The sequence below is a fragment of the Eleutherodactylus coqui genome, chromosome 1 (genome assembly GCF_035609145.1).
Source record: "Eleutherodactylus coqui strain aEleCoq1 chromosome 1, aEleCoq1.hap1, whole genome shotgun sequence".
NCBI classification, from domain to species: domain Eukaryota; kingdom Metazoa; phylum Chordata; class Amphibia; order Anura; family Eleutherodactylidae; genus Eleutherodactylus; species Eleutherodactylus coqui.
In genome coordinates this window covers 484887095-484905775 of record NC_089837.1, presented here as the reverse complement: position 1 = coordinate 484905775, position 18681 = coordinate 484887095, and the positions used below count along the sequence as shown (strand labels likewise).

Genomic DNA, 18681 nt, shown 5'->3' with positions numbered 1-18681 from the left:
TGTGTGTAATGTGTGCAGTCAAGATGGCTGTAATAGAGCTGTGTGTGTAATCTGTGGGGTCAGGATGGAGGTGTTTGTGTGTGATGTGTGGGGATCATAATGCATGTACCATGTAGCACAGAAAAACTGCTACTATAATTTCCTAATAATTACTAGTCCATGTACATCGGACAGTACCAGCACACAGATTGGTGTCCATATGCTGTCCGATGTGAGCTCCACACAAGTCTGTTAGGTGCAACTATACAGTAGTGCCTGGGGCCCCGACAGGTTTCCTATACCCGACCCAAGTAACTTAAATATAAAGCAAGGGAAAATTAAAAAGCCCAAAAAGCTTTTTAGTGAAAATAACCATTTATTCTACTATACTCTTACAATAGAAAAGGGTATGAAATAACTAGCATTATCTTACGTAAACTTTAGGATATGCATACTCCATGTCTGAACAAAAACCATATATACATACACATGAACATGCAAATAGTGGCACCACAGATGCAAAAAATATAGTGGGGAAGGGCCGTTTTCTATGGGCCGATTAATCATTCGGATTCCCACATCCAGCAGGAATCTAAACGATTATCGTTCAATGAAAACGTATGCCCTGACTGAACAAACAATTTGTTCGCTTCTCGTTCAGTTTCTGCATGCATAAAACTGAGCGCCAGATCGGCCCGTGCAAACAGGCAGTCATTCACTTATGAACGGCTGCCTGCTTACTAGGAATGTAAGCAGGAGGGCCAGAACGATCCACGGCCCACTCCGTCTCCATTCACTACTGATGCTCATTCCTGTGAAAAAGGAATGGATTATCGCTGGCATGATCTGCTGGGCATCTGTGCCCGACAGGTTGCCCCGTGTGCAGGGGCCTTAAGATCTTCTGTAATGTAGGAGGGGTTTCACATATCTGCTCATACTATGCAAATTTATCATTATTGACATTCCAAACTGCAGAAGTGATACGACCCCTTTATCACCAAACACACAACTGTATGTATAGGCCAATGATATGGTTTACGGATGAGGCTAGACAAATCTTCAGTTAGGCCCTAGATAAATAAGGTAGACGCGTCATCACATAAGGGATGCTGGGCTTCCATGCTCCTCTTTAAGGGTCAGGCAATAAATGTCACTGTTTACTGCAATTAGCGATTAGTCAGAGTCACTGCTACTACTGGAGGAATCTGTTGACATTACTTCCACATCATCTTCATTCTCTTTGTTGGGCCCTAAGGATTCCATTAAGAAGTCATTGCTGTGGTTTGGAGGTAGCATATTCATAGAAATATCATTCGACTGCCATGGATATTGTGGAGCCAGGACATCTAAAAAACAGAAAAAGACAAAAAAAGCTCAAATCTAGAACCTTACAAGTGTTACATTCATCACTACCTAGAAGGGACTTTTATTACTTAGTAAATTAACTAATCATTATTCACAACCCACCCTCTCATGCTTTCCTTTTATGAAGGTCTTTGTAAGCTACAGCTAGCCTTAAATTTTATGCTGTAAGTTAAGATTTTAACATTGTATTCCGAAACGTTCATTTAAATAGCATTAACCCCTTAATGACTGCCCATATGCCTTTTGACGGCGGCCGTTAAGGGGATTTATTCTGATGCGCTGTCTTTTGATGGTCCTGCATCAGAAGCCAGGCACGGGAAGCAGGTGCTTGGTTGTTGGACAACAGCCTGGCACCTGCTCTAACAGCACGGACAGATCCCAGCTGTTTAATCCTTTAAATGCCGCAGTCAGTGCGACTGCGGCATGTAAAATGCTGACAGAGGGAGAATGCTACCTCTCAGCCCCATCAGATCGCCACGATGTGACCTGAAGGCTTGAATATGGCCTCTGTATCTGCCAGCTACAGTTGTTTATGAGGCTCAGCCTCAGGCTGGGTTTCATAGGCTAATGCAGTGCTTCAGCTCCGGTCCTCAGGGACCCCCAAAAGGTTTCAGGATATCCTAAGGTAAGAACACTGGTTGCAATGTCAGATACAGACAATAATTACTTCACCTGTGCAATACTGAGGAAATCCTGAAAACCTGACCTGTTGGGGGTTCCTGAAGACTGGAGTTGAGAAACACTGGGCTTAGGCCTCATGTCCACGGGCAAAAGAAGAATTAAAATCCGCAGCGGATTTTAACTCTTCTCCCGCCCACGGATCCGCATCCCGTAGGGATGCATAGACCACCCGCGGGTAGATAAATACCCACGGATGGTCAATAAAAGTGATTTTTTTTTAAAATGGAGCATGAAAAAATCTGGACCATGCTCCATTTTCGTGCGGGTCTCCCGCAGGGACGGCTCCTGCAGGCTTCTATTGAAGCCTATGGAAGCCGTCCGGATCCGCGGGAGACAAAAATCGGATTTTACTCACCCGCTCCGGTTCTTCCCTTCGCCGCGGCTTCCTCTTCTCTCCGTCGCGGACGGATCTTTTTTCTTCGGGCCGGCGCATGCGCGGGGCACGTGACGTGCCCTGCGCATCCGCCGGGCTGAAGAAAGAAGATCTGGCTGCGACGCAGAGAAGATGACGCCGCGGTGAAAAGAAGATCCGGAGCGGGCGAGAGGTGAGTTTATTCTTATTTATTCTCATTTTCAGCGCTCATGTCCGCGGGGCAGGAGGGACCCGCTCCGGATTCTCTATGGAGAATCCGGAGCGGGCCTGATTTTCCCCGTGGACATGAGGCCTTACACTGCTATACTGAAGCATAGTAGTATATTAGAAAAATGATAAAATAGGATGATATTCAAGTCCCCTAGTGGGACAAAAAGAAAAATTCAAAGCATAAAAAAAAAATATAACGTCAAAACCCCACCTTTTTAATGCAAGTTTAAAAAAAAAAAAGAAAAAAAAAAAAGAAAGCACATATGGTATCACTGCATTCGTAATGAAGAAAATAAGAAAAGAAAGTTAAACGTTAGTACATTATTTAACTCGAACAATGCACGTCATGAAGGGAAAAAAATACAAAGAAAAAAATTGGTGAAAAAAAACGGAAATGGAAACTGATCAAAATGTCGCTATTAACCCTTTGCAATCCAATTTTGGATTCAGGGTTTCCTAGGGGGTTCTCTCTTTTTGCGATTATACAATGGCGCCATCTGCAGGCTAGAGCCAGTACTGCGGTATGGGACATGCTAGAGAGGCCCCGACAACAAAGCAGCCCGTAATATACAGTAAGAATACCCTGCTGGACGTCTTCTGACATCGGAGCTGTACAGCCTTCTATCAGAATGTCTGAAGACGTCAGACAGTGGATTGGAAAGGGTTAAAAAGTACACCTTATAAAACTAGCAAGTTGAAATGGTTTCTTACCTTCACACAATGCAAAGTCTGTGTGATTTTAAAAGGGGTTGTCCGGTTACTGTATGAAATTTTAATGACAGGTGTAAATGGTTAAGGACAATGAATACAGCAGTACTTGCCCGTCCTCAGCCCCGGCAATGCAGTGCGTGCAGCCCCACAGTCCTCTCAATCTTTGTGGTTAAATGGACACCCCATGACTGATGTAGCCAATCAGAGGCCGCAGCCTTTAACGCCTAGCATCACGGCACCCAGAATGTGAGTGGAGATGTCAGGTAGTCAGAGCGGTGATGTTACAGCCTGTGATTGGCTGCAGCAGTCACATGGTGTCTGTTTCACAATAAAGACCAGAAGAACCACGAGGCTGCAAAACTGGATCACGGGACTCCGGATTGGCAAGTACTTGTTAGACTTGTTGTCCTCACCCATGTAACATCTGTCATTAAAATTTCATATAGTAACCGGACAACCCCTTTAACCCCTTAGTGACGAAGCCTGTTTGCGCCTTAGTGACGGAGCCAAATTTTGGAAATCTGACATGCGTAGTTCAACGTGGCATAACTCCGTAAAGGCTTTACATATCCCAGTGATTCTGACATTGTTTTTTCGCCACATGTTGTACTTCATTTAGATTGGAAAAAGAGACCGATATTATTTGTGTATATTTATTAAAAGTACCAATATTGGAAAACTTTTGAAAAAATTGTCATTTTTTTCACATTTTCAACCGTAATATCTCAAATATGTCCAAACATACTGTGTAATTTTTGATAAGATATGTATTTCCATCTGTTTACTTTATTCTGAATGCACACTTGAAAAACTTGTGTTTTTTTTAACCATTTAGAGGACGTACAAATTTAACATTACTTTTCAGCATTTTGAGGAGCACTTTGTTTTCCTGCACCAAGGCAAGTTTGCAGAGGCTCATAAGTGTCAGAATAATAGATACCCCCACAAATGACCCCATTTTAAAAACTACACTCCTTAGTGTATTCACTGAGGGGGGTCATGAGTATTTTGACCCCACCAGTTTTTTTCAGGAATTAGTTCAATTTAGGGGAGAAAAAATAAAATTTCATATTTTTGCAAATATGTCATTTTAAAGACATATTTTTTTCCTATAGAGCCCATGAAAATGAGGATTTACACACCAAAATGGATACCCCTGTTTCTCCCGTGTTCAGAGACATACCCATTGTGGCCCTTATCTTATGTCTGGATGCACAACGGGGCCCAAAATGAAATGGAGTAGTCGGTGTCTTTCAGAACATAAATTTTGCTTGAAGGCGTTTTAGGCCCCATAGCACTTTTGTAGAGCTCGAGTGGCCCAAACCAAAGAGAACCCCCACAAGTGACCCCATTTTGAAAACTAGACCCCTTAACGAATTTATCTAGGGGTGTACTGACCATTTTGACCCCACAGTTTTTGAATGAATTCAAGCCAAGCAAAAGGAAAAAAGTGTGATTTTCGTTTTTTTTGTCAATTCTGTCATTTTAAAAACAGCTTTTTTTGTACAGCACACGCATGAATGAAGCCTTTCACCCCAAAATGGATACCCCTGTTTCTCCCGTGTTCAGAGACATACCCATTGTGGCCCTAATCTCATGTCTGGATGCACAATGGGGCCCAAAACGAAAGGAGTAGTCGGTGGCTTTCAGAACATAAATTTTCCTTGAAGGCATTTTAGGCCCCATAGCACATTTGTAGAGCTCTTGAGCGGCCAAAATCAAAGAGAACCCCCACAAGTGACCCCATTTTGAAAACTAGACCCCTTAACGAATTTATCTAGGGGTGTACTGACCATTTTGTTTCCACAGTTTTTGAATGAATTGAAGCAAAGCAAAAGGAAAAAATAGTGATTTTCGTTTTTTTGGCAATTCTGTCGTTTTAAAAACTGCTTTTTTGGTACAGCACACACATGAATGAAGACTTGCACCCCAAAGTGGATACCCCTGTTTCTCCCGTGTTCAGAGACATACCCATTGTGGCCCTAATCTTTTGTCTGCATGCACAACGGGGCCCAAAATGAAAGGAGTAGTCGGTGGCTTTCAGAACAGAAATTTAGCATGAAGGTGATTTAGGCCCCATTGCCCACTTGTAGAGCCCTTGAGTGGCCAAAACGACAGAGAACCCCAACAAATGATCCCATTTTGAAAACTAGACCCCCTAACGAATTTATCTAGGGGTGTACTGTGTATTTTTACCCTACAATTTTTGAATAAATCTAAGCAAAGCAGTAGGAAAAAAATTACAATTTTCATTTTTTTGGCAGTTGTATCAATTTAAAAACAGTTTTTTTTGTACGGCACACATAGGAATGAAGACTTTCACCCCAAAATTGATACCCCTGTTTGTCCCGTGTTCAGAACCATACCCCTTGTGGCCCTAATCTACTTAAAGGACGCATGGCTAGGCCTATAATGGAAGGAGCACCCGTTGGATTTTAGGGTACAACGGATTAAATTCCAGGCCCCATTGCCCACTTATTGAGCCATTGAGCGTCCAAAACGATAGAGAACCCCCACAAATGACCCCATTTTAAAAACTAGACCCCTTAACGAATTCATCTAGGAGTGTACTGCGTATTTTGACCCCACAGTATTTGAATAAATTTCAGCAAAGCAGAAGGAAAAAATTACGATTTTCCTTTTTTTGGCAATTTTGTCAATTTAAAAACAGGTTTTTTTGTACAGTGTACATAGGAATGAAGACCTTCACCCCCAAATGGATCCCCCCGTTTGTCCCGTGTTCAAAAACATACCCATTGTGGCCCTAATCTACTTACAGGAAACATGGCAAGGCCTGTAATGGAGGGAACACCCGTTGGATTGCAGGGCACAACTGAATACATTCCAGGCCCCATTGCTCATTTGTACGGAATAAAAATTGACTCCCTAAACCCCCCCCCCCTCCACGCCCTTTTCGGCGTTCCCCAAATCTTAGATAAAAGTAATAATGTGAACTGTGTGGTATTTCCAAAGACGGGTAATTATGGAGGCTGGTTGGGATTGGCACATAGGGCAATAAAATCGGGTATCCCCCCTCCTCTCATGCTTTTTGGGGGTCATTTTTTGACCTCAGTGGTGGGTATGGGGTGTAAAAAGTGGCGCTCTGTAAGTCTCCGTAAGCTTGATGAGGTGCGGCGGTCTCACACAGAAGGCGCTCAACAAGGTGCTCCTGGAACTGCAGGAAGGCGAGCGTTCCCGGGGCTTCTTGTAAATTGCGTATTACAGGTAGCGGTCTGAATAATGCCGGGCTCACGCAGCCGTAGGTGGATCCCGGCTGTGACCCTGCGTACAGCCGCATAATGTACTGCGCATAACTGCGTACTTACACAGGCGGTCATGCGCAGTACATTTTTTTGTTGTTGTTGTTTGTATTTCCCGCACCGTCGCTTAGCGATGACGCAGGTACCCGCAGCCCGTATACAACGTAGTTGCGTATGGGCTGCGGGTATATCCGCGACCATGGAGCACAATGGGCTCTATGTTGCTGATATCCGCGGTAAAATAGAACCTGCTGCGTTCTCTTTTCTGCGAGTGGATTACGCAGTTCCAACCCGCTAATATGAGCAGAATTGTGTAATCCAATGTGATTGATCTGCGTATTACCGCTAATCAAACGCATGCGGAATCCGTAATTCCTATCCGGTCATGTGAGACCGGCCAAAGGTAGATCGCTACCTTTTTATCACGTGATCGGGGACCGCTGAATGAGGCCACCCGTCACTGCTCCAGGCTCTCGGCGACCAACAAGAGATATTAAGTTTCCTGGGCTCCCCGACTCCTGCGCATGTGTGCGGTGTTTTGCCGGCGGTCGCATGCGCAGAATACGGGAAAGTTCACGGAAGAAGATTGCGTCGGGGTGCAAATATGGAGGCCTCCGGTAAAAAGTTTTATCTCCTCTCACCGATCGCATCGGTGAGGGGAGATGAACCTTCCCCTTTTTTTAACTTTTACGTGATCGCCATTATTCTTTGGTTAACGGCGAACACGTGATCAGGAACCGCTCACCGCGGCTCTCCGTGAAATCTCCAGGCTCTCGGCTAAGTTTTGTAGCCAGGAGCAGGGAGATTTTAAAAAAACCACCGCTTTTGCGCATGCGCCTGCCACATTGGCGAAGGGCACGTGCGTAGAAGCTGGGGTGAGGTCCGCGGATAAATCCGCAGGCCTTAGGTATGTCATTTCATCCTCCCTCACGGATATGATCCGTGGGGGGAGATGAAACGCAAGGTTTTTTTAACTTTTTGCACTTTTTTTTTTTTTTTACCTTTTACCCCCTTTTTTTTTTTTTTTTTTTAACTTTTTGCACTTTTTTTTTTACTTTACATGATCACTGTCATCCATTGGATGACAGTGATCATGTCCTTGGTGACATCCCTCTGCTCTTGGCTACACATGGCAGCCAGGAGCAGAGCAATTTTGAATTCTCCGGGGCTCGAGCCCCTCTGTGCACGCGCCCGATGTCAATCATCGGGCGCGCATGCGCAGACGGGGATTTCGGGTCCCGAGACATCGGGACATCGCAGAGGACCGGGGGTGAGTATCTTCACCTCTCCTCATGGATCCGATCCATGAGGGGAGGTGAAACTTTACTTTTGTTTTACTTTTTTAACTTTTTCGCGATCACCGCTATCGCAATGGATAGCGGTGATCGCGGGCCCGGGGACCGCTCACAGTGGTCCCCGGTAACACCTCCTGGTTCCTGGCTACCTTCAGGAGCCGGGAGCCAGGAGATTTTAAATTTGCCCAGGACACCCGGGCTTCTGCGCGTGCGCGTGACGTCATCGTCTGGCGCGCATGCACAGAAGGCCGCCGGCGGGTCCGGGAGGACCAGATCTCCGGGGGACACCGCCGACAAGCCGTGTGAGTATTTTCAGCTGCCGTGATGGATCCGATCCATCATAGCAGCTGAATTACTACTTTTTTTACACTGTTTTATTTACTTTTTTGCGATCGGCGCTATTCATTTTATAGCGCCGATCGCAATACCGGGGGGGGGGACTGCCCGCATCCTGGGATGACAGCTCCATGCTGTCGGCTACCTGCGGGCACCGACAGCATGGAGCTGTCACGTCCTCCGGCCAGTGGGCATCAATCCAAAGAGGATGCATAAAACTACGTCCTCTAGGATTAAGGCCCACTTTCTGAGGACGTAGTTTCCCGATGGGGCGGTCGTTAAGGGGTTAAGATCACACAGACTTACTGCATTATGTGAATGTATGAAACTATTTCCACAAACCATGTAGCCCCATTCAAAGGGTTCACAGAGCAAGTAACGCACTCAGTTTTGCGCAAAAAAAAAAAAAAAAATGATGACAAATACCTGGAAGTCTACCAGCTGCCAAGGCATCCCCTGGTAAATGACCATTGACACCATTCGTAGGGAGGTTACTCATCTGTCCCAACAAGCCACTCCTCATTTCAAGATCTGTGGGGTACGGCCGACGAGGATCTCCTAAAAAACAAGGAAAATACTACTGTGATACAAGGATAGATTTGTAGCTAACCCAAGACGGCGACCAAGTGTCAACAATGAAGATTCTGCTGCAACAATATGCAAGTTTCAGGGTATGTTCCGACAAACAAGTTTTGCAAATTGATGTAGTTTTGGGCCAATCAAGTGATCCTGGAGCGTGATAAAAGGGGAAAACCAATCTGTGAAGCTAACTTTGGAGATGTTGTCACAACCACGGAAGCCGCTTTGTGTCTGGACCAAGATTAAAGATGCTTTTACACCTAACGAGTTATCGTTCGAACGAGTGCATGATGTCAGTTTGCTCGTTCAGCTTGTTTATAGAGGCAGATAAATAGTTGGCCTGTTCACCAAGTCATTCACTGCACCAGCGAATGAGAACGACTGAACGATTAGTATTTACACAGAACGAGTCGTAAGCGAGCCAACAGTTTTCACGCTTGCATGAAATGAACGCTGAGAGAACGAATTATCATTCATCTTTCTATTGTTGGCTGCGTTTACACGGAACCATTGTTTATTTTCGCTCTTTTAAACTATTTTTCAATGATAATTATTCCATGTAATAGGGGCACTAACTTGTCAGACAACTTCTGCTTCTCCACTAGCTTGTTATTCCCATCATTTCTGTAATATGCTTGCTTTAAATTTTGCCGCTTTGTCACAGTAAATCAAATTTGAAGCGGCTGCTACTAGGAGGTTCCTCCCAGCTTCTCTGCAATCTGCTAGCTGTCATTAGGTGCAGAGCTTTGTGGTAACAAGGATACAGGTAGGAGTTATGTTCACAGGGGCACTCACATGCATTCACAGGCTGCAGGCTGACAGATCTGTAGACACTGAGATAACTATCTCCACAAGCTCTGCCTCTTCTGGGAGGATGTCTGTTGGTATACACCTTATATTAGGTTTATTATTTGGCCTAAATTGTCGTGGGAAATCAGAAGGGTGGACATTTAGATACTGCCTCCCTGCTGATTGGACCAGAGACCGTACAATTCAGCATGGGAAATGAGGGAAAGGAATTACAGGTCAGTGAACTACTAACAGAATGACAGGCTTGCTACATGCTCCCTCCCTGAAAGTGGATTACAAACATCAGGGCAGCAGAAAATTAGGGAGACCACATTAAAAAAGCGCTGCGAATAAGTTTGCGCTATACAAATAAAAATTATTATTATCTTATAGACATGAAATGGTGCAAACAGCAGCAAATTAGGGTAAACAGAACTTAAAACTCAAGTAACCTTTAAATAGGGGTCAAGTTTCAGAAGCAGCATCTGTCCATACATTTTCCTTGCAGTGAAGATGTAGAGTACATGTGATACACAGCAGGCTGTGTTCACCATAGTTTTAGATCATAGAGGGGGCTTGGAGACCCCGAGGGACTCCTTTTCCATAGAGAAAACTTTTATTACTGACAATATTAACTCATTTTTATGAAATCAGAAATCAAAAACGTTTGTGTTCATTCTACATAATGAAGATGAATAAACAAGAATAGAGTTACCTGGAACCCATGTCAAAGGAGCGCACACTGCATTACTTGCGCTAATCCGATGGGCATACTTGATCAATTCTTCAGATGAGATAGAACCTTCACATGACAAGACACAATGTGTAAAAGAAACTTTAAAATGCAATACATATTCTAATAGAAATATAGAGCAATATATTGGGGAAGGGGTTAATGTATCTTCCCCAGGACCACAGAGTGTAGGGAGTCTTATACAGGCCAAGCAAGACCCCTGGAAAGATGCCATGCAAATGAGTGATTGAATAATCCCCCACATTGCCACCTATTGGAATAGTGTGTACATGAATATTCTGGTTTGGCTTACATTTCTAGTCATATTGTAATACCGGTTAACCCCTTCATGACATGGCCTATTTTGGGCTTAAGGATGCAACAATTTTTGGCGGATTTTCTTCTCCGTTTATCAAAAGTCATAACTTTTTTATTTTTCCGTGGACGCGGCCGTATGAGGGCTTGTTTTTTGCGTGGCGAACTGTAGTTTTTATCGGTGCCACTTTTGGGTACATAGACTATATTGTAAACCTTTTTTTTTTTTTTTTTTTAATGATAGCAGGGAGAGAAAACGCATCAATTCTGCCATAGATTTTTTTTTTTTTTTTTTTTTTTTTTACAGCGTTAATCATGCAGCATAAATGAGACATTCCATTTTTTCTGCGGGCTGGTACGGTTACAACGATACCAAAATTCTTACATTTTTTTTTAGGTTTTCCCACTTTTCTGCAATAAAAACCCTTTTTCTGGGTAATCTTTTTTTTTTTTTTCTAAATTGCTGCATTCAAAGTCCTGTAACTTTTTTATTTTTTGATGTACAGAGCTCTATGAGGGCTTATTTTTTGCGAGACGAGCTGTAGATTTTATTGCTTCCATTTTGGGGTACATACGGCTTTTTTGATCACTTTTATTGCGTTTTTAGTGAGGCAAAATGTTAAAAATTAGCATTTTGCCTCAGTTTTTTAGCGTTTTTTTCCGTGCACAGTCAAAAGCATGTGCAACTTATTGTACGTGTCGTTACGGACGCGACAATACCAAATATGTGGGATTTTATCTTTTTTTACCTTTTTTTATGCTAATCTGAGAAAAAGCATTAAAAAATGTTTTTTTTTACTCTTACATTTTTTTTAATTCTTTTTTTAATCTTTGGGGGTTTTTTTACACTGTTTGTGTCCCTCTGAGGGACTTTAACCACTGCCCTGATGATCGCTGGTATAAGGCATGGCAGAGCTACTGCTCTGCCATGCCTTATCGCTTGTACAGCGATTATAGGTATAGGCAATACAGGACGCCAGTGTCTGGCGTCCTGTTGCCATGGTGACAGGCCGGGCTCTCGCGATGACATCGCGAGGTCCGGCCGGAGACACAGAGGGAGCCGCGCTCCCTCTGTGAACTCTTTCCCTGCCGCAATCTACTTAGATCGCAGCAGGGAAGGGGTTAACAGCGGGGGCGCATCTCCGACTGTGACTGACAGCCGGCTCCCGCTGCGGGATAGCGCGGGATCATATGTGATCCCGCGCTATCTCCAGGACGTAAGTTTACGTCCTGTTGCGGGAAGTACCAGGCTGCCAGGACGTAAACTTACGCCCTGCAGCGGGAAGGGGTTAACAGGTTGGATATTGATTTACAGGGAAGTTACAAGTGCAATAGGTGGCGCTGTAGAGGTTTATTCCATCAGTCATTTGCAAAACAAGAATGTGAAACACACACATTAGGCTGTGTCCTCATCTCCACTCAAGACGTTCCATCAGGGCGTCTATGGAAGGATTTTATGCCTTTAAATTCACAAACAGAAAGAGGTATTCAACATACACTCACAGCTTGGAAAGCCCATCTTACACCGAGCACAGGCCGAATTATGATGTTAATGGATTTGTGCACCTGTTTGGGATCTGCAGGCTAAGCTGGTTTAAAACTTTGCCTTGCAACACTTGACTTAATAAGTATAACGCAGCCGATTGGATAACTTTGTAGAAATCTCATGTAGCGCCATCCTTGGTTTAGAAGTTCACTGCAGACAAAGACAGGGGCGAGTCCACCATGGAATAGTGTTAAAGTCTACTCTTGACCTCTAGGGCAGATGACCATCGACTCCTCTCCCCAGACTGATTTGCCACATACCCACTGGGATGCGTACAAAGTATAATATTGTTTTGCTTTTCCGTATTTTGCCGATATGCTATTTGTACATCTCACTTGTATTTTTTTTAATCTTACTCATGGGGATATCTTGGAGGTATATCTACTTTTATCACTTCTTTTGGTAAACTTGATAAATATTGGGCTTGTGTGTATGTGCACCCATTTGTTCTCACCATGGAAACTGCCATAACACATAGGAGATTCCATTATATGATGCTCATGCGAGTAGCATAATGTGAGTTTCACATTCTGGCAGTGTGCCTTTGCCCCAATTGTCAAACCTCCCCATATTAAAGAGGTTTTCCAAGAACTATAAGAATGACAACGTAACTATGGGAACAGGCACAGCCGATACTAAATGTACAGTAAGTGTCTGATAAAAAAAAATAATAATAATTTGAGATTCCACAGCTTTTTCAATCAGCTAATCGGTGGCAATGCTGGGTAATGGACCCCCACAGTTCTGATACGGATAGCCTACACGAAGTTCCAGAAAACCCATGAAAGATTGGGCTCACACATCCATAAGCGTAAAACGTGGCACAAGTCCCGCAGTATTTTACCGCTGTGGAGCCGGTGGTGGCACAGCCTACTGCTGCGTATGGCAGTGAATTTGTACTGTGCATGACAACGTATCTCACGCACACAGTCATGCGCAGTCCACCTATTTTTGTTTATATTTCCAGTGCCCTCACTTCGCAATGGCATATATACACCACCCATATGCAATCTAATTGCATATGGGTGCGTGTATATACGCGCCTGTAGGGGACAATGGGCTCTATTGTGCGCTTACACGTGGCAAAATAAAACATGCTACTTTTTTTGCACTTGCATATTAGGCAATTCCAACACACTAATGTGAGCGGAACTGTGTAACGCAATGTAATTGATAAAAACACCCAAGTGAGCTCGGCCTAGTTCAAGATAAGGGGCACATATAACATCAGTTTCTCTGTAAAAGACAGTTTCCAAGTTACATCTGCCATAGTTGTAAACTGACCTTTTCTTGCTTTGTCAATGGACTTCAGTTTTTCTTTTGCCTGGTAAACTGCTGTTGCCTAAAGAATAAAAAATATCTTGTTAATAATCAAAGTTCGCAAACTGAAATTTTGCTTATGACAAAGTTAGTCTTCCAGTGTATACAGCATCCTTTTGTTGCAATAATTGGTTTTTCCAGTGAACATAACAGACACGGTACTTCAGATCCTATACAGACTTGTATGGTGCCAAAATTTTGTATACTCAGTCAGCTATCACATTACCAACCACTTCCGTCCCCACTTTTTCTAAACCCGTCCAAGTAAGTAGGGGATACACAGATGACAATATCACTGCATTAGCAGACTACACAGTTTATTTCTAGAGACATAGTATAGCGCATGCACTCTATATGAAGGGCTATTAACAGTGGGAGCTTTTCTGCATTTTAGCAGCTTCCACCCTGCATTTGGACCTGAAAGAATAGCGAGCTCTCAGTACCAACAGTACTATATGCAGATTGAATGCAGAGGGGAGGAAGAGCAGGAAATCTGTTAACTGCAGCTTCAGCCAATAGCCGCAGAGCACTAGTAACTCACTACCTATGAGCACTATAAACTAAGTTATGGTGCTCATGGGGCAGTTCCTGAGATGCCCAGGCATGTACCTATTCTACTTACCCAGGTTCCAATCCACGCACTGTTACCCATTGCAGTTGGCACATTTGACACATCTGTGCAGGTTGTGCATGCAGTCCCAGTGAGAACAATGGGGCTTATTTACTATGCTTTGCGCCACATTTAGAGATCTTTTTTGACCTTTACACTTGTGTCCAACAAAGAGGTGTGACCAAAAAGGTGTCACAAAATTCACCACACACCAGAAAAAAGTTCCAAAAATTGGCACAATTTTTGTTGTAAACTAAGCAATATGAAAGTTAGACTATACGGTCTTAAAATTCAACAGAGCTCCTGTAATAAATGTAGCGCATTTTAAGACTGTCTAGTGCAAGTTTGCACTATTAGACAACATTAGTAAAATATGCGCCAAAGTGCGTGCGTGCACAGCGGATTCATCGCTGCCGGCTATGTGCATGAACACACTGATTTCTATGAGAGTGCATGTGCCCATCCTGCAAAAATAAGTTCTTGCTCGCACACTTCCACAGGTGACAGTGTGGGAACAGGCAAGTGTAAGAAGATCATCCCCAGACTCCATGGATCCTGCCCTATGAGCATCATAACATTACAGTGTTCATACGTGGTGACAAGTGTCCCATAAAAATGCATATATGTATTTATTTATTCCAAATAAGTATGAATCTATTTGTATGTAGGCTCTATTCACTCAAAGGGGGAAAATATTGCCATGGTACGGGATCTGAATGAGAATCCTGCCAATTACAAAAAAATACAGAACGTGTACAGAAATAGTCATGCAAGAATATGGATGCATAAAACCTCTGCCTCAGTGTTTGGGACATGTTTCTACAGACAGGGATCTCAGTCTGTGTGAGATATGCACATTTGGGATCACCTACCAGGATGTGTTCGGCCTCCTTTAGCTGTTTTTGTAGCTGCTGGATATCACTGTCTCTTTTCTCAACTTCCTTTTCCAAGAGCTGCATTTCTTGGTGAACCTTGCCCTGATTGAAAGCCACCTTCATGAGTTCCTGGAACTCTGCATCCTTCTGAATTAGTAATTCTAGAATCTGAGAGAGGTAATAAACACGGCACAGTGACAACTTTATCAGAGAACGTGACCAGTTTTAGCTGTAGTTATACAATAATGGTTGTTCATTCCTGGGGAAGAAGGGGGGGGGGTTCAGACGGAGTGGATTTGCTGCAGAATTTCCATGGGGACCCTCCGCACAGAAATTCCATGTGGAAATTGACATGTGATGCGGAATTGAATTCTGCAGCACGTCAATTTTATCACCGTTCCCACTGTGGAATTTACCTCTTCTCAATAAAAGGGCGAATCCCGCACAGGAATACGCAATAAAACCACATTCAAAATCCGCAGCAAAATGGTGCAGCTGTGAACGCAGGCTTTCTGCTGCTGATCTGCAGTGGAATGCCCACCGCAAATTAGCCGTGTGGACCCAGCCTATGGGTACGTTTACAGTTGCTAGAAGTCGCTCACTAATCGTTTCCTTTCAGTGAGCTGAAACAGAGTGAGTAATGAGCGATTTCTCGCTGCGTATCCTGTCAGGTCTACATTTACACGTGAAAATCTCGTTTCAGCAATTTTTTAAGTACCCTTAAGCCCCTTGTACACTGGACGACTGTCAAGCGCTAAAGCTTTCCCAAAGTAGTGAATGAAGGCTGGCAATCATTTTGTCCCGCCTGCCTGCATTCACAGTAAATAGGCAATTCATAAATGAATGAGTGACCGTTCACACAGGCCAAAGCAGCGGCAGACCAATGATGATTTTTAGGTCTGCATGACAGAACTGATCAGTGATTTACCACTGATCGTTCCTTCACTGCACAATTATTGTGCAAACCGCTCAATCTAAAGGCCCATTTACACGTAAAGATAATCTTTCAAACGATTGAAACTTTTAGCGATCTTTTGGCATAAAGTGTTAATGGACACTAATGCACATTAACACTTTAGCATCTTCATTTGCATGTAAATGGGCCTCCGGGACTGAAATATAACACGCTGACTCGCCGCGGAGAGAAGAGCCTGCGGTCTACTGGGGATAAATGCAAACTGCTTTATCTCCGGTAGCTGAACAATGAATTTTAAGTTCATCTTAAAATCGTTGTTTAAACGAAAAGTGAACAATGCCCGCGTTTATATGTAACGATAATCGCTAAAATTTGGTCGATCGAACGAATTTTGAGTGATAAGCATTACGTGTAAATGGGCCTTAAGGAGCTGTTTGCACAACAATTGTGCTGTGTAACAGGGCCTTTGCTCTCAAAGTACACAAGTACATTGTGGGTAAACTCAGTAATACAAATAATGTGATGTTATCAGTAAACCTACAGCTACTATGCAACCATTATCTTGTGCTAACAGCATGCTATTATGCAAAAGCATTGTGTTGGCATTTGGGGAATGAGCAATTGATTGTTGGGCCTTTGCAGTAGATAAAGATTTCAAAAGGGTCATCTTACAAAATAAACCCCTGCTCAAGAGGAGACTAAAAGAGCCTCGTAAGGAGCAGAGTGTTAGGGCAGCAGAAATGCAGTCTTATGCTCTCACTCACGACCTGAAGGTTGTGAGTTCAATCTCCGAATGGTTCATGTAACCGGCTCAAGGTTGACTCAGCTTTCCATCCTTCTGAGGTCAGTAAAATAAGTACCCAGCTTGCTGGGGGCTAAAGATGACTGGGGAAAGCAATAGCAAACCACCCTGCAAAAACAGTCTGTCAAGAAAACGTCACGATGTGACGTCGCCCTAGGAGTCGGTCATGACTCGGTCTTTGCACCAGGGGACTTTACCTTTTTTTAGCAAGAGGAGACTAGCCTGCTTGGTCCTCCTCCATATTTGCCAGAACAGAGAAGTAGCTCCCATTCTGGGATTTTATTGTGGGTTTTGTCTATCAAGGAGATGCTTCGCGATTCTCTTTTCTTACGTATGTTTTCAATACTTACTTGGCTTTCTTCTCCAGGTTGACTTAATTTCTGACTCCTTGAAAGCGCCAACAGTTCTATCAGCTCTCTGAAAGACATTTTAGAGAAGAGACTTTCATTAATCCACACACATCGGCGTGTAAACACTGCGTATCGATACACGAGAAATAAACCGCAGAATGCTCTATTTGTCTATGTACCACACAGCAGGAGCCCCGTGCATATGTATAGGCTGTATATGATAAATTGCGTATGGGCATCGTTTTCATACGCATCCCTGCTCTGAAGCAGAGCCGGCTGAGCGTACAGTTACAAAACGGGTTTGACGCATCCACCTGTGGGCATGAGCCCTACGCCTGGGTTCACATCTGCATCAGACGTTCCGTACGGCGTCTCCGGCGCAGATCTGGCATAAAATCCCAGGGGCAATAATGCAGCATTGAAAATGCCAGAAGCCCAATAGACCCCATAAGAGTCAACGGGGTCCATTCGATGCAGAATGTGCCTGATCCGGTGGTGCGGGTATTTCCGCTGTCTGACTCCAAGGACGGAGCCGAAACAACGGAAATAAACAGGAACTGCGGAGTGATTGCGCCTTAATGTGTACGTCCGCCTGCGGTGATGAACAGACCATGAAATAAATGAGTTTTCGGAGTATTGAATGATTGTTACGGAATGTTCATGCAGAATAACGGGGCGGGAAAAAAAATCTGCGTCAAAATACGCCTGGAACTCTCGGTTTTTAGGTGTGGATAGATGTCCAAATACAGATCCGCGCCCGCAGACGCATATTTTGAAGTCGCATATCACTGCGAAGCAATAACTAAAAAGAAGTAACAGCAGACGCGTGTTTTAGATCGCTTCCACAGACATATCTGCACACGCAATATGCGGAGAATAGAACCCAGTGATTTCAAATTGGTCCGCTCACATTTCCGTATTTTGCACGCGCAAACATGCTCTATTTTTCTGCGTGTTTGCACACCACGGAAGTCAGTGTGGGTGCGCAGATGCGAGCGCAACACGCAAGGAGATGCGTGGAACACTGCGTAACTGGGCAGGAAAAAAGAAAACATCTGGAACTCCCCAAGACTAATCAGCCATTCCAATCGGTTCATCTTTGTCGCGCGCAAATGAACGTCTCGCGGACACAAACAGTAAAGATACACTGATGCGCGCAGAAACACTGTGTTCACACATGCACAAGGGCTCCCATATACCTCCTCTGCAGTGCACGGTGCATGTATGGAAGCAGCAGCCTACAGGACAGACGCCATTACCTGGACAGAACCTCCAAATCATCCAGCACGGACTGTAACTTCACCTTCGTGCTCTTCTCCGCGGCGGCCATCACTGCTCTGCGCTCCCAGCATGCAGCGCGGCAAGCAGCCGACTCGCCGAGCTGGGGGAGAGAGAGGACGAGCGCTCACAACAACTGACACGTTTGCCGGCAGCGCCACCTGCTGGCCGTCCCGCTATATAGCACTAGATAGAACTAGAGTGGCGGCTGTGTTGTCCTGAGGGTGTTGTTGTTCCCGCGGTCTACATCCCATTGATTTTAGGGTCCTTTTACATTCAATGTTTTGGCATGGAGATTTCCATCGGGGCAAAAATACGGGAAACACGTTACGCGTATTCGCTCACCCGACGCTCAGGG

General features: G+C 44.1%; 1 protein-coding gene across 1 annotated transcript; it reads right to left on the bottom strand.

The window, feature by feature from the left end:
• Positions 1–335: 335 nt before the first annotated feature.
• On the bottom strand, positions 336–18405 carry MED4 (mediator complex subunit 4). The gene is made up of 7 exons (XM_066586083.1): positions 18305–18405; positions 17046–17112; positions 14975–15145; positions 13457–13514; positions 10294–10380; positions 8637–8768; positions 336–1325 (listed from the first exon to the last, which is right to left on the bottom strand). Exons 1-7 carry the CDS (start codon positions 18373–18375, stop codon positions 1153–1155), a joined length of 759 nt encoding a protein of 252 aa, XP_066442180.1. The 5' UTR covers positions 18376–18405; the 3' UTR covers positions 336–1152.
• Between the last annotated feature and the right edge of the window lie 276 nt (positions 18406–18681).